This window comes from Arachis ipaensis, chromosome B5, assembly GCF_059453495.1.
Source record: "Arachis ipaensis isolate K30076 ecotype BB chromosome B5, ASM5945349v1, whole genome shotgun sequence".
NCBI lineage: Eukaryota > Viridiplantae > Streptophyta > Magnoliopsida > Fabales > Fabaceae > Arachis > Arachis ipaensis.
The window spans coordinates 142,208,033-142,223,981 of NC_142440.1; the positions used below are offsets into that span (position 1 = coordinate 142,208,033).

At 31.5% G+C, this 15,949-nt stretch overlaps 1 protein-coding gene across 2 annotated transcripts; it reads right to left on the minus strand.

Moving 5' to 3' along the window:
• Positions 1 to 4,613: 4,613 nt before the first annotated feature.
• On the minus strand, positions 4,614 to 15,020 carry LOC107644195 (uncharacterized). 2 transcript variants are annotated; one of them, XM_088488041.1, is made up of 4 exons: positions 14,819 to 15,020; positions 13,184 to 14,705; positions 12,652 to 12,705; positions 4,614 to 5,020 (listed from the first exon to the last, which is right to left on the minus strand). In XM_088488041.1, the coding sequence occupies exon 2, from the start codon at positions 14,683 to 14,685 to the stop codon at positions 13,186 to 13,188; it is 1,500 nt and encodes a 499-aa protein (XP_088344167.1). In that variant the 5' UTR covers positions 14,686 to 14,705; positions 14,819 to 15,020; the 3' UTR covers positions 4,614 to 5,020; positions 12,652 to 12,705; positions 13,184 to 13,185. The 2 variants fall into 2 exon arrangements, with proteins under 2 accessions (XP_088344167.1, XP_088344166.1); XM_088488040.1 differs by having other exon boundaries at positions 13,184 to 14,984.
• Between the last annotated feature and the right edge of the window lie 929 nt (positions 15,021 to 15,949).

The following is a 15,949-nucleotide window of genomic DNA, read 5'->3' on the forward strand; positions in this document are numbered from 1 at the left end:
TTTTGCAAGTTTATGGCAAAAAAAAAAAAAAAAAACCTTGCTTAAACAACTACTAGTACAATTTTGTCACTGAATTTTCCAAAAATCCTTGTTACATGAACGTGGGTTATTTCATCTTTATTTTAGAAACCAACCACATATGATACTAACAATTTCAATTCATTAGAACTAATATCGTCACGACTTTTTTATTCCGATAATATTTTATTACCAACATTAGAAATTAATTCAAAAAAAAAAATATACGAACAATTTTATGATCTAATATTTCTACATCTAATTACAACCCAACTTAAAAGTTAAAAAAAATGTCAATTATATATTCTATTGTTTTAGCGATATAATTACCACTTACATTTCACATTATTTTTATTTTTTTTTATGTATAATTTTTTGAGAAAAACCCAAAACAGCCCTGACAATTACCTTGAAAGACAACGAGGCTCTTGAAAAAAAAAAAATTCAACCCGATTCCTGACAATTACTTCGAAAGGATAACGAGGCCCCTGTGCCAAAAAAAAGTCAATGTTATTTTTTTTTGCACAAGGGCTAATCTGTCCCAAAAAAAAAGATCAGAGGCCGAATTGGGTGTTTTTTTTTTAGGGACTTCGTTGTCCTTTCGAGATAATTGTTAGAGGTCGGATGGGGTATTCACTCTAATTTTTTTTGTCTAAAGAATTGTTAACCACTTGTCTTTAATGTATTTATATTTCTCATCATCATACTTGTTTAGTTGTTTTCAGGAGTGTTCACATATACGAATAATTTGATTATCCATTTAAAATCGATCCAACCCGATTATATTGTTTCTGAATTTAATGATAATCAGGTAAAATCGACTCAGATTCGATTAAATCCGACCGTAATTGATTCGGGTATTAGTTTTAAGATCGCAGGATCCAAACCAATCCAATTAGTTTAATATTAATTAAAAAAATATAATCTAATAATATATATACATTTTTATTTATTAACCCAAAATTATTCTAACAACAACAACAACAACAACAACAACAACAACAACAACAACAACAACAACAACAACAACAACAACAACAATAATAATGCATTATCAATTTAAACTTAAATAACTATCATAATTTAAAATAATTTTGGGTTAATAAATAAAAATGTATATATATTATTAGATTTTATTTTTTTAATTAATATTAAATTAATTGGTTTGGTTCGAATTCTGCAATTTTAAAACCAATACTCGAACTAATTAAGGTTGGGTTTAATTGAGTCTGAGTTGATTGTACTTGATTACCCATTAAATTCAGAAACAATATAATTGGGTTGGATCAATTTTAAATGAATAATCAAATTATCCGTATCGATAAACACTCCTGAAAACAAGTAAGATGATGAGAAATACAAATACATTAAGGGCAATTGGTTAATAATTCTTTAGACAAAAAAAATTATGTATAAAAGACAAATGAAAATAATATAAAATTTATTCGTAAGTGGTAATTATACGGCTAAGGTAATAGAATATATAATTGACATTTTTTTACTTTTAAGTTAAATTGTAATTAGATGTAAAAATATTAAATTGTAAAATGGTTCGTACATTTCTTTTCGCATTAGTTCCTAATGTTAGTAATAAGATGTTATCGGGGATGAATAAATCTGATGACATTAGTTCTAATGAATTGAAATTGTTAGTAGCATACGTGATTGGTTTCTAAAATAAAAATAAAAGAACCTCATGTTCATGTAATACGTTGCAAGGATTTTTAGAGAATTAAGTGACAAAATTGTACTAGTAGTTGTTTTAGCAAGAGTTTTCTTTGTCACCATGAACTTGCAAAATCATTAGTTGAAGGCATTAGATAATATTTGTAGTATCTGATGATAATTTTTCTAATAGAAGAAAAGTAAGATTGACTTGATGAGATACAAAATTGAGATTGTGCTGTTAAGATTTTGTTGTGTTTGATTGTATATTTGTTAATGATATATAGATGATTTATGGTGTAAACTTTTTTTAGTCGATATAATTAAATTTTAATTGGATTAGTTAATTGAGGTTATATTGGTTTATATTTAATGATACACATGAATAATCATTTTTTGGGAGATATTGTAGATTTGTTTAAATATATTTTAGATTATGTAAAATTAAAAAAAAGTGCAAAATAGGACAATAAACTACTAATTGAATAATAAAATTTATCATTATCATTATTAATACAAATTATGATTATGATTATGATTATCATTATTATTTGTGGTGGATTACAAAATAATAATTTTGAATTTGAAGTTTTGGTTTTTGAAATAGAAAATCCAAATATTTTGTTTAAAATTAAGTTGAATCTAACATGAAATTTGAATAAAATGATCATGACCATCGTATTGTTAGAGAGGCTATTCAAAACTTTTTTTATTAAATTCCCCCTAACCTTTCTTTAATAGACTAAACCACTACTTGTGTTTATTGTAATTTAGGCCCAAAACATAATAACATTCTAAAAAAATATTAGTTAACCCTCATCCAAAAATTTAGCAAATCATAATCTCTCTTTAATTATTTTATTGACTATCTCCTGATAATGTCTCTTAGCACTAAAGTAAAGCGACATTAGTACTTATAATACTGCAATTTTAGACTGCATTGAGTCACTCAACTCTAGTGATTATCTTCCGTTTTATATATAACATTATATCACTCTCATATCTCAACAAGTGGCAACTACATGTGTAAAAAGAATCTTCATCCTACACCATAACATTCGCCTTTAATAAGTCCTCAATCTAAAATAAAACAAATAGATAAAATAGATGAAATTATAAATTGGGTTATTATAACTTACAGTGCTAATCACAGAAAAATATAATTCTTTTTTCCCTTTTTGATTTTTAAAGTAGAATTTGTTAATAACTTTACGAGTCATGCATATTTCTAAAAGAGAAAAAAACAAATAAATTCTTAATCTTTTGATCTGTAGATATTTAAATTTCTGATTTTTTTAAAACTTAAACATATTGATCTCTCATGTTTACTTGGGTGTGTCAGACCCAATAGAAAAATCAAACGATACTCCCGTTGTATTAACCCGGTTAATACAGATGCACACGTGAGAGAGTTTTTAAAATGAGACAAATTAGGCTCATGAATCGATATATCCAAATTTAAATGTCCACGTACTAAAAAGTCAGAGATTAATTTATCTTTTTTTTTTCTTAAATCTTTAATCATTTGGCACAAGAGAAAAGACGTATGGCCTAAACCCACCTTACTCTAAAGGAGAGAAATAGGAGAGGTCCACCAATTTTTTCTCCCTCCAACGATGGAAAAAAAATGAAGAGAAAACTAATTCTCTCTTTCTACTTCTAATATTACTCCTTTATTTTTTTTAATATATTTTGTAATATAAAGATAAAATTATCTTTTTATAACATTTCTTTCCTTCTTATTTTCCTTTCATCTAAACACATCTAAGAAAAATAAAAATATATTCAATTTCTTTTCTTTCCTTTTTTTCTTTTCTATTTCCTTTCTATTTATTTCTTTCCTTCTAACGAAACATAGCCTAACAGCCTTTTGACATGGATCCCACCGTTTGGTTGAACCTATTCTCTCACACACATCCCAATGACAGTGCATCCACATCAGATCTAAATCTCTAGATGTCTCTCGCTATCTACACCATAAAACTCTCCAAAAAAATTAACCACTAATCAATACTTTTTCTCAACAGAAGAAAAAAAAAATTCCTAAAGTCGTTGGTCCAATCAGACTATCTCATATATCGGTTTGTAATTACATTTAATGTTGGGTCAAATCTAACAATACTAACATCTTTATGTCCTACAACAATTTAAACCATACATCAGGAATTTCTTACATAGTGCTTTAAAGACCATAAACAATACCAATTTACCATGTCCTAAACTTACATTTTCGGAAAATCCTTCTAATCTGAAAAGAAATTGACCAAAAAGATTCATGAAAATTGCTATAGTGGAAAATGGATACTCAAGCGTGTCTCAAAAGATTCAAAAGGTTAGATTCTCTTGATCTTCGCCATTTATCATATCCTTTTTTTATTTATAAGTTTATTTTTGTAACAAACTATTGCAAAATTGTTAGAACTTTGATAAGACTACTTCACTTAAAAAATTTTATAATATAAAATTTATTGTTATTACTGCTGAATTATAAGAATTCATAAAACAGATAATTTAATACCAAATTTTGTTAAAATTGGATGTGAATAAATGTGTAATTGAACAAGTCAGTATATGTAAATTAATAAATTTCAAACAATTATATTTCATTGATTTTATTTATACCAGTGTATCCATTTTTTTATCTATGACAAATAATAATAATAATAATAATAATAATAATAATAATAATAATAATAATAGCTAAAATTGGCTAAAATGATAAATAAATACTTATATTCTAAATTCGAACTAAAGAGCTCAAGTTTTATAAACAGCACAAGGTATTTTTATGAATATATATGATAAAAGAGCCTTTTTTTTTTGGGGGAGGGGGGGGGGTTGGGGTACATCGTTTGCAATTCACATTATATATTCAAATGATTTTTAAATAGCATGACATTTTATCGAGACGTCTACAAGATCAAAAGTAGTAAAATAAAAATGAGGTATTTGAGATCTTACCACAAGGTAGTAAGACACCTTCAGACACCAATGGTGAGTGCTTTTATTAGAAAATTCAAAGACCAATGATCCCAAAATCAAAATATTGAGCTTTAGTCATGAGCACTATACCTCACAATCTCACATCACTTTTACATTACAATCGTAATGTATTTACGTAAAGCAAAATTGGACCTTAAATTACTTTTGGCAGTAACACTAGTGATGTAGAACTTGAATAATACTAGCTTTCATTGCCTTAAAGGACAAAGAATAAGTATAATTTTGCTGACACCACCTAACACAATATTGTATGAAAGATCCTACCATCGATTGCATCAGTATAGTAGCCAAGCATCTCTCTTGCTCTACCTCTTCGAAAATACGCTTTGACATTCTGCAGGGAAAAAGACTGGGAATTAATACCAATATATAATAAAATTCTGCACAGCTACTAGACTTTGACATTCTGCAGGAAAAAAGACAGGGAATTAATACCAATAAATAATAAAATTTGCACAGCTACTAGATCCAAGGAAGTATAGAATATGCAAGAATAAACAAAGTGCTTCCCTTGAATAAGCCCGAGTCCAAGATCTAAAGAGGAGCCGAAGGGAGAAGGCTAATAGATTGACTTGCTTTTTACCTTTCATATTTTGCGTGAACAAAGTTAGATAAAGTTTCATATGAAGTGGACTCATGATATTTGGACTTCGGATTGTAAGAAATAATTATTTGTCTGTACGTCAAGAAAATCAATCACACAGAACTTTTATTACTATCCATGTTCAGGATTATTTATAGATGTAAATCACCTTTTTGTCAAGGCTAATTGCTTTTGTACAATCCGACTCAGCTGCGAGGCAATTCGAAAAAAGATATTTTCTTAGAAGTTCATCTAAACAAGCTTCTAGTAAGTTTTATTTCTTATTTTCGACCACGGATTTTAGAAGTAATATTTCAAATTGAACCCTCTATTTTCTGTTTTCTGTTTCCGTAAGTTTGTAATTTTACATTTACCCCTACCACAAGTCTTTACTTTCCAAATTTCCTCTCTACCCTTACATATAATTTGTGATAAAAAAAAAAATTTATTCTGCTAGGGTTGCTCACGTCTCCGGTAGTCTGTCTTCTTTCGCCACTGCACAACGCTTCTGCAGACTGCACATCTCGCCGCTGCAGCCAGTTTGCACGGTCGTTGCCAGTTTACATCCAGTAGTCTGTGTACAAATTCTTTTTGTGTTTGAGGAACAATAGATTCTTAGTTTGGTATATATTAGCAGGTATGTAAGTGTAGTAGGCAAATACTTTGAATTTATATTGTTCATGTTTGATTGGAAATTTGAACGGCCCTTCTTAATCGCAAGTTGGTTTCCCTGACGTGCACTTATGTGTCTGGATCAGTTTATAATTTTTCTCTTGAATTTGTGTTGCTTTAAGTTGTGCTTCTTCTGTCTCTTTAATCCTATCTTTATTCTCATTTTCAATTGCTGAGCACTTTTCTTCAACTCTACTACTTCTTTTGTCTTTATTATCCGGGATTAAATGAATTACTTGTCATAGTATTAATTATAAAATGAAAAACAATGCATATATGCTGCTGTTTGTTGGTAACTAGGTTCATCCCATTGGTATCTGGACCTTTGTCGTAATGTTTTCTCCTGTTGAATTTCTTATTCTGACTTGTCACTTGATGGTTTGATATTGCATTCCAAACTGTGTTAGCACTTGGCAGCATTTGTGATCTTAACACTGACGAGTATATATGTTTATTTAGATGAAGAATTTTTCATTCTTCTGCAATTCTATGCAATTCTATTCTTCTGCAAATAATCATGAATTCTATTCCATGAGGCATCATTTTACAATTTTCATTTCCTACATTTCCTTCTATTTTTTGTAATTTGAATTTCCAGTGACAAATGTCATAACCTTATTTTTGAAACAAAAAAGAGGTTAAAGGTACACTCCTTTCTTTAAATTATACTATTTAAAAATATCACATAATTTTTTGGGTGAAAATTTTATTTGCAAAATGTATTGGAACTTTTAACTAAATAATTCTTTCGTTTTCATCTTTTTCCTTTTGACAGTGAAATGTAGCATTTTAAGACAGAAATTTAGACCCTTTCAGCTCCTCACTTTAGTAACTCTAGCTTGGTATTGTCTACAACAAGAACCTCTTTAATTACTATGGTACTTGCTCAATTGCTAGTTTTGTTACTTCTCTATTATAATTACAGCATTGCCTTCATCTTGCTGACCCTGCATTTCTTTTAAAGGTTGGCCCGGTTGGGGCCATAGGCCTGGTTTGGATTCGATTTAACCGGTTCGGTTCTATTCGATCCAATTTTAGACCGATTTTTTTAAAATTGGTGTCAAAATTTTCGTTTCGATGAGCTTTATCCTAATTTGATATAATATTCATATTTCTAATATTCTTTATCAATAATTAATTTATCAACTAATTATTTACTAATTTAACGGAGTTTACAAGCCCAATTGGCAATTACCACTCCAAACTATGTGTGGATGAAGGAGGCCCGGGTCATGTAACCAATTTGACCATGTGCGACATATTGGCTCCAATTGAATGAATATTTTCATTTTCAATAAAAAAAATATATTATAGATTTTATTGACATGCTTGACAAGTTGATACTTAGGTTTTATGATAAGAATCTTAGGATCATATTTTGTCATGACATAATTTATTTATTTAAAATTTGTTTTTTTTTTTTGAACGAAAGAGCTCAACACTCAAGTGGAGCAAAGAAAGACAAAACAACAAAAGAAAAATAATTTCGATGTATCTTCGGCATAGCTATCAACAACAGGAATTATTTACCACACTACTCTGCAGCACATGAAAATGTTTGACCCACACATTCTACGACTTTTGTTGTCTTGCTCTGAAATATGACATCATTCCGTCACAACCAAATGTTCCATATAGATGAGAAGAACCCAACTAGCCAAAAATTGTGCCTCTCTTTTCTCATCGGCATTGATCTCCAACTCTCAAAGTGTTCTTTCAAAGTACCGGGGGTAGTCCACACCTATCCAAATTCTGAGATCCATGCACACCACACCTGCCAAGAGTACTCACAAGTAACAAATAAGTGTTGAATATTTTCAACATCTTTCTTGCACAACACGCACACATTATCATTCTATGGTAAGATTCCCAGCCTATTTAGCCGATCCTTTGTATTGACCCGCCCTACCAAAACAAACCAAGTGAATAACTTGACTCGAGGTGGAACTAACCTTTTCAAATTTCCTTTGTGAATCTGAATCTCAGAAGCTCCTCATCCAGAGTCTCTTCCTGCAAAACCTGCACAAATGAGTTAGTCGAATAAATGTCTTCGTTGTCAGATTTTCACACCACTCTATCTTGCACTTCTGCTATCAATTTAACAGATTGCAAGACATGAAGCATCTGGTCTAAGGTGTCTATCTCCCATTGACGTAGTTTTCTCCTCTATTGAAAGTGCCAAACCCACTCAATCCCATCCCAGAATCCACAATCCCCAATTACTGATCCTTTTTTGCTTGAAATCAAGAAGAGTCTCGCAAAATGAGTCTTTCAACTTTCCCACTTAGAGCTATGTATCCTCCCAAAACCTGGTAGATCTACCATCCCCTACTTCTATATCAAGGCCATCAATCATCTTCTGCCTTACATGTTGCTCCTTTATGTATACCTGCATACGTCTCTCCACGGGCCTCCTCTTTCTGGTAGTTTCTGAGTTGACAGCAAATGATTTGGGTTCAAGCTATTATAGGAGCACACAATCTTCTTCCATAGGGGGCAGTCCTCCTTTGAGAAGCGCCACCACCATTTAAATAGTAAAGCCGCATTACGAATTACCGCATCACCCACGCCCGATCCTCCTAACTTCTTAGGTGCCTAGATCATCTCCCACTTCACAAGAGCCATTCCAGGTCGTCCATCCTCCTTTCCCCAGAAGAACCTCCTCTGTAGAGAGATGATTCTTCGAGTAGTAAAAACTCAAGTAGTAAACAGACAGACTATTGATTACCGACTTAATGAGTACCAGCTTCCCAGCCTTACTTAGAACCTTTACTTTCCATAAGCTGAGTTTCTCTTCTACCTTATATATAACCGGCTTCCAAGTTTTTACCAACCACGGGTTTGCTCCTAAACTAATACCAAGATACCTCACCAGTAGGGCCGCCTCCTGACAACCCAGTAGCTAACACATTCGTCTTATCCACTCCTGGCTGCAGTTCACTGGTATCAAGTTGGATTTCTCAAAGTTAATGTTCAAACCAGACATAATTTCAAAGCACCTCAACAGCCTCTAATAGTTCCTCACTGTCTCCTCCTTCGGCGGACAGAATAATATAGTGTCATCAGCGAATTGTAAGTGTGATAACTCTATATTATCTCTAGGGTTGGCAATGGGTAGGGTAGGGTAGGGTTTGGATAGGGTTTGGACCCTACCCTAACCATACCCGCGGGTTGAAAATTTCATTAAAACTCTACCCGCGGGTTGAGAATCTCTCAACTCTAACCTTACCCACACCCTAAAGTTCTAAATCCTACCCTACCCTACCTTACCCGCAGAAATATCAAATTTTTTCAACGTAAATATAAAATTCAATCATTTCGAATCTTATACATATTAATAACATAAAAAATAAAAAACTAATGCTTTGAATTACTAAATTAACTAACTAGTTTAATGGTTGTTCACTTATTGTAAGTCATTACATAAGGGAGGTTATGGATTCAACTCTCACTTCCTTCACTATATACCCAATTTTTATAAAATATGTGTTATATATGAGGTGCGGGTAGGGTAGGGTAGGGTACACCCTAAACCCGTGCCATATCCTACTAAACCCGTGCCCTAATTATCTCTACCAACTAAGAATGGAGATATTCGACCGCCTCCCCAATCATTCTGTTAAGCACATCCACCACCAGAACAAACAAAAACGATGATAATGGGTCACCTTGACGGAGTCCCCTCTCCATCTTAAAAGGTTTCAATGGTGACCCATTTACCAGAATCGAGATAGATGCAGATCTAATACACTCCCTGATCCATGCCCTCCAAGTTCTACCGAAGCCCATCTTCTCTAGCACAGTATCCACAAAGCACCATTTCACTCTATCATATAAAATTTGGTTTCTTATATAAAGTAACTTCTATTTTGTTTCTTTTTTGGATTCCTACATAGTATAATAAATTTATATAAGGTTGAATAATGTTTTCCCTTTTTGGTTTTTAAGGTTGGATCAATTGATGTAATTTTGCATCTGGCTTTCAAAAATTCTTTCGTGGCTCTGTAGTTTTGCATCATTATCATTGCATATATATATATATATATATCCATAAGTACTGGTAATTGTTGAGATCCAAGATGTGAAAAGTTCCTAAGCTTCAAAGAGAGTTCTAGCAACATTCCACTTTATAAAACCAAAGATTTTTTTTCTTCAAGCCATATTAAAAAGATTTAACATCAGATCTCTGTGTGTTTCATAAAGGGCAAGGAATTAATTAGTTCTATTAAGACACGAATTCAGAATATCCATATGCTACTATTCTGTTTTTCTTGATGAATAATTATGTTCTCTAACATTAAATGTGAACATAGTATTTAACTTGATGATTATGCCTTCTTATTTCCTCCATGTGAAATTAGATGATATAATAATTTTTAATTGTATCATATTGCAGTTACAATTTTTTTTGTATAGAAAATGAAGATGAGGCGGTTCTCTTTGGTGCTGAAGCCAAAGGCATTTGCTAGAGCAAGGCAGTTCTCCCAGGAGCTGAATCGGTTGTTGTGGAGTAATTCCAATATGGGTTTGTGTCAAATTTTTTAGCTTCTCTTTATGTTATCCCAATTTGAAACATTTTTATATAGTTGTGGTTGTTTGGAATATTGGATAATCATTAATAGTTCTGTTTTCATTGAACATGATTAGACCTTTAGTGAACCAAAATGGAAACTGGAAATAGTATCTGTGTTAAATACATGACTAAGGTAATCAGCAATTAGATTGTTTGAAAATTTACTTGCCTAACATTGTGTATTGTTACTTCTGAAATGAAGCTTCAACTGATAGTAAGCTAGAGGTTTCATAATCTCTATTTAATTTTGTTTATTTTATGCATAATTGTGGCCTTCTGGTCGGCAAATGGCTATCCTAATCATGCAACACTTGAAGTGGCTTTAAAATGCTTCTCAAATAAAGTTAGCACTGCAAGCGTTATTAAAAAAATGGTCCAAATGTAATGAAGTTTCTTTTGGCTTATGGTCTTCAGGTATCAGTCTTTAGTCAATGAATTGAAGCACCATATGTATTTTTTTAGTACATCTATTTTTCTTCTGTTTAATCAAAATGGTTGACTTAAATGTGCAAATGGAAAAGTTTACTATTGCAATATTACTTAATAAAAGCATTAAATCTGAGCAATTCATACTACCTATTCTCTTTTGTTTTTCTATAAATTTAACTGAGGGTATTTGTTTTCTGTTTCCAATTTAAAACATTGTGTAGGAAATTTTGGAAAAAGTGGAGACCCTTTTTGTCATCTTTCTATTTAAAATTTCAAAAACAAAAACTAAAAATATATCCTTTTGTTTTTCATGTTCTTGCACAATAAAATCGTTACCTTATTGATTATTTATGGATTCTGTCTTACATACAATTTGAATAACATTATAGGTGATGATGAATTCGATGAAGGTTACTTCCAACAGAAGTACATTGGAGGTAATTTTCCATTATAAATAAATAAATACATAATAAAATTGGATCTTCTAAGTTTCTCCCTCTTATATTCGTGTATTTTTTTGTTCTTACATGTAGATACCAATATCTTGCTCCTCTCTGTGTATGCTTATTAGGATGCTTTTTCTTTTTGTTGATTTTATATTATTGTGTTAAAATTTTATTTATGTAGTTGGTGCAATATTAATCATTTTATACTATTGCCTTTTCTATCTTTGAAGTCTGTAATACTATTACTTTAATTGACATCCACATCATGAAAGGACATACCACTAAACCCAGTTCAATTCAATCTAATCATGCTTGATTTTTTTAATTTTGATTATTTTATATAGGAGAGATTGGTGAAGGAGAATACTTTGCTTTCCAAAACTGTCAGGAAGCTTAGCAAAGATATCTATAAGGTGTAAATATTAGTATATAATTTTGTCTTTGAATGAATAATTCTTGGTTCCTTGGCTTCATTTAGTGATTTTATTAAAAGGTTTAGGACAAATATCCAATTCTAATTATTTTTCACTAAATTTTTAAGTTTTTACTATTTTTGTTTAAACAGTGTTTACCATAGATATATTCTTATTAAATTGTAGGTTTTGTATTCTCATTAAACTCCATGCTTTGTTATTTATGACGACAAATGAAGTATAGAGCATAATTGGGAGATATTGTGTTTCTGAAGTTCTGAATTTGTTGATATTTTTGAAAAAGCTAAGTAGTTTTTTGTTTCTGATTTATCACATTACATGCATGGGTTTGATGTGCTGATTTTAGGTTATTGTCAAGTCATTTTTTTTCTCTTTTTGATGTACTGATGAAAATTATGAACAACTTAAAAGGAAAAAATTTTAGGAGTATGATCCCTCTCAAGCATGGAAAATATCTCGGCGACTTAGCTGAAGGAAATGTAACACAGGAACATAACCTTTCCAAAGAAGATGAAAAGTGGAAGAAAACTATTACTCTAAATTGGCTTTTGCTACACTTTTCTCTTTTCTCAAGTTAATATTGGTTTAGTGCAGTTCACTAACATAAAAAATTTTTGTATGCATTGAGCGATATCCTAAATGCCATTACTTAATTACTTGATTCATGTAGTGAGTTTGCATACTCAAAAAATCTTTCCTTTGTTCCATTATATGCCAAATTGCCAATCAATAGTAGTTCAATCAAGCTTGGTTTTGTTACCCATGGATATTAGTACCTTGAATTAAAAGCAAAATTTGTTTACTCTATATAACAAGAAAATCAGTTACCTTCTTTGTCATGTTAATTGCTTTGGTACATTATGCCTCAGCCCTCAGGTATAACTGCATGAACACAGAAAAATGAGAAGATGTTTGCAAAATAACATTTGAGATTTCATCTAAAGCTACATCAGCCAGTTTGTGCTGCATGGGGGGAAATGAAAAGATTGTAAGACAATAAGAGTGCAGGGAAGCTTCACAACTAACACGTGATTCCCTTTCAATGATGAAATCAGAACCATTTCAGCTTAGTGCTAAATTAACATCAATGCATTTATATAATTACAGAAAAGAAAAAAAGAAATAATGATAGATACCCACAAGAAACGCATGACAACCATCTAGTCACTGCATAAAATAAGCAATGACAAAGAAAACGCTTAGGGTGGATAAAGCAGAATAAAGAGTAACAATCATGTCAAGCCCCAAAAGCATTAATATGTAATGGATAGATGATCCTGAAGAAGGTAACAAAACACAAGTTAAAAAGAAAGAGATACAAACAACATTTGTGATGTCTAACAAGAAGAATCTCATCTACCTTTATCCTTGCAATAGGCCTCTAGATATCATTTCACGAAGAAGTTTCTCAGCTTTATCATTTTCACCGTTTTCAAATAGAGCACAAATGATTGTTTCATAAGTCACAGCATCTGGTAAGCAACCACTGTCTTCCATTTTTGTCATGAGTGCCAATGCTTCGTGAAGCAGACCCTCTTTGCAAAGCCCATTGATCATAATGGTGTATGTCCGCACATTTGGACGATAGCCTTTAATGGAAAGATCTTGAAATATCTCTTCTGCCTTTTTAATTCTTCCACTTTTGCACAGGCCATCTATAAGTATGTTGTATGTATATATATCTGGATCAATGCCACTCTCTTTCATTTCTTTGAATAATATAAGTGCCTTGTCATGTTGTTTGATATTGAACAAAGCATCCAGCAAGGAACTGTAAGTGACTATATCAGCAGGTTGACCTCTATCATGCATCTTTTTAAGAAGCTCCACAGCACAAAGGATTCTCCTTGATTTTCCCAAGCCATCAATTAGAGTATTGTAAGTAACCATGTCCGGAACCAAGTTCCTGCAACGCATCTCTTCAAAGAGATTCAAGGCATCATCGACCATTTTACTTTTGCACAAACCATTAATCATGATATTGTAACTACAAACATTAGGCGACACACTACTTTGGGCCATTGTGTTGAATACATATTTTGCCTTATTTACCTCATTAACCAAACAATATCCATCCATTAAGCTATTATAAATATACACTTCTGGTTTCACACCTTGTTTCATCATGATAACAAACACACTCTTAGCATCTTTGACCCTTCCTTCCTTACATAGCCCATCAATCAAAATACTATAGGTACAAGCAGTTGGAGTAATGTTTTTCAGCATCATATGATTCAGTAAATCAATGGCTTCTTTTAGTTGACCCCCAAGGCACAATCCATAAATTAGAGTGCTGTACGTGATAACATTAGGATAAATTCCTTTAGCAAGCATTTCAGAATATAAATGAAAAGCTTCACTTAGAAGGGTAACCTTGCACAAGCTATCAATAATTGCGTTGTACATGATGACATTAGGAACAATTCCATGTCGTGGGATCTTTCTCAACACTTGAATAGCATCTGATGTGTGTCCGGTCTTACAGAGGCCATTGATCAAGGTCCCATAAGTGACTTGATTAAAGTGAAATCCATGAGCCAGCATTGTGGCATGAAAGTGCAGTGCTTTTTCAACATTACCACAGAGACAGAGGCCTTTCAGGATTGTTGTCAACGTTACGGCATCAGGCTGAAAACCCATCCTGAAAATCTTGGCCAATATAGAGAAAGCAAGCTTCATACGACCCATGCCACAGCAACAATTGATTAAGATATTCAAAGTAAATAAGTTGGGAGCAATTCCCCTGGCTTGCAATTGCTGAAAAAGGGAAATGGCGGTGGGGAAATGGTTGGTCTTGGCAAGAGATCCCAAAATCTTGGTGAATTGGATGATGGACGGAGGGCGACGCATAGAGAGCATGCGAGTGAAGGAATCAACAGCTTCATCAAGTGATTGGGGCAGAGAGTGAGAGTGAGAGTGTAGGGATGAAGTTGAAGGGAAGCAAAGACGGAGAGCGGAGAGGGAAACAGAATTTGGGAATTGAAAAGCATACCTTAATTTGATTGGTGAGGAAGAGAACAATGACAACATTCTTTTCTTGCAATCAAGTGGAGTATCGTAAAAGGGAATGCGTTGAACTGAACAGTGCTTCCACCTGAGAGAGTGAGAGCAGTATCAAGCTTATTTGATTCGTTTAAGTTGTGCGTCTTCTGCCTCATTAATCCTAGCTTTATTCTCATTTTCAATTGCTGAGCACTTTTCTTCAACTCTACTACTACTGTCTTTATTATCCGAAATTAAATGAATTACTTGTCATAGTATTAATTAAAGTTAATAGTCAAAATTAGTCTTTAAAAAATAAGATATTTTTTAAATTTATTTTAATTTTTTTTAAATTAAATTAGTCTTTAAAAAATTACGAATTAATCATATTTATCCTTAGGTCACTTTATTACCAATTTTTTCCAAAGATTGATATTATAAAACGTTAATTAATAATATATATAATACATGATATGTTTAATTGATATTGACCAAATTTATTTATGAAAAGTTATTAATTTAATCATTTTCTGCAATTACAAAAATTTTATTCCTAATATGATTTAATGACAAAATTAATAGATTTTTATAAACATATTTAATTAACATTTTACATCAATAATCGTTGAAAAAAATTATAAGTAGAATAATTGAATGACAGATATAATTAATTCGTAATTTTTAAATAATCAATTTAATTAAAAATATCTTCATAGGACGAATTTAAAAAATGACTTAAAAACAATGCATATATGCTGCTATTTGTTAGTAAATAGGTAGTTCATCCCGTTAATTGGTATATGGACCTTTGTCGTATTGTTTTTTCCTATTGAATTTTTTATTCTGACTTGTCATTTGAAGGTTTGATATTGCATTTAAAATTGTATTAGCATTTAGCAGTGTTTGCTATCTTAACACTGATATGTTTACTTAGATGAGGAATTTTTTATTTTTCTCCAAATAATCATCATTTCTATTCTATGATACATCATTTTATAATTTTTATTTTTTACATTTGTTTCTATTTTTTGTAATTTGAATTTCAAATGACAAATGTCATAACCTTATTCTTAAAACAAAAAAAGGGTTAAAACTTAAAAGTACACTCTTTTTTTTGAATTATACTATTTAAAAATATCAT

What these genes read in the sequence shown, in the direction of transcription:
- LOC107644195 (XM_088488040.1), bottom strand. Translation starts at nt 14,856, where the DNA reads ATGTTGTCATTGTTCTCTTCCTCACCAATCAAATTAAGGTATGCTTTT.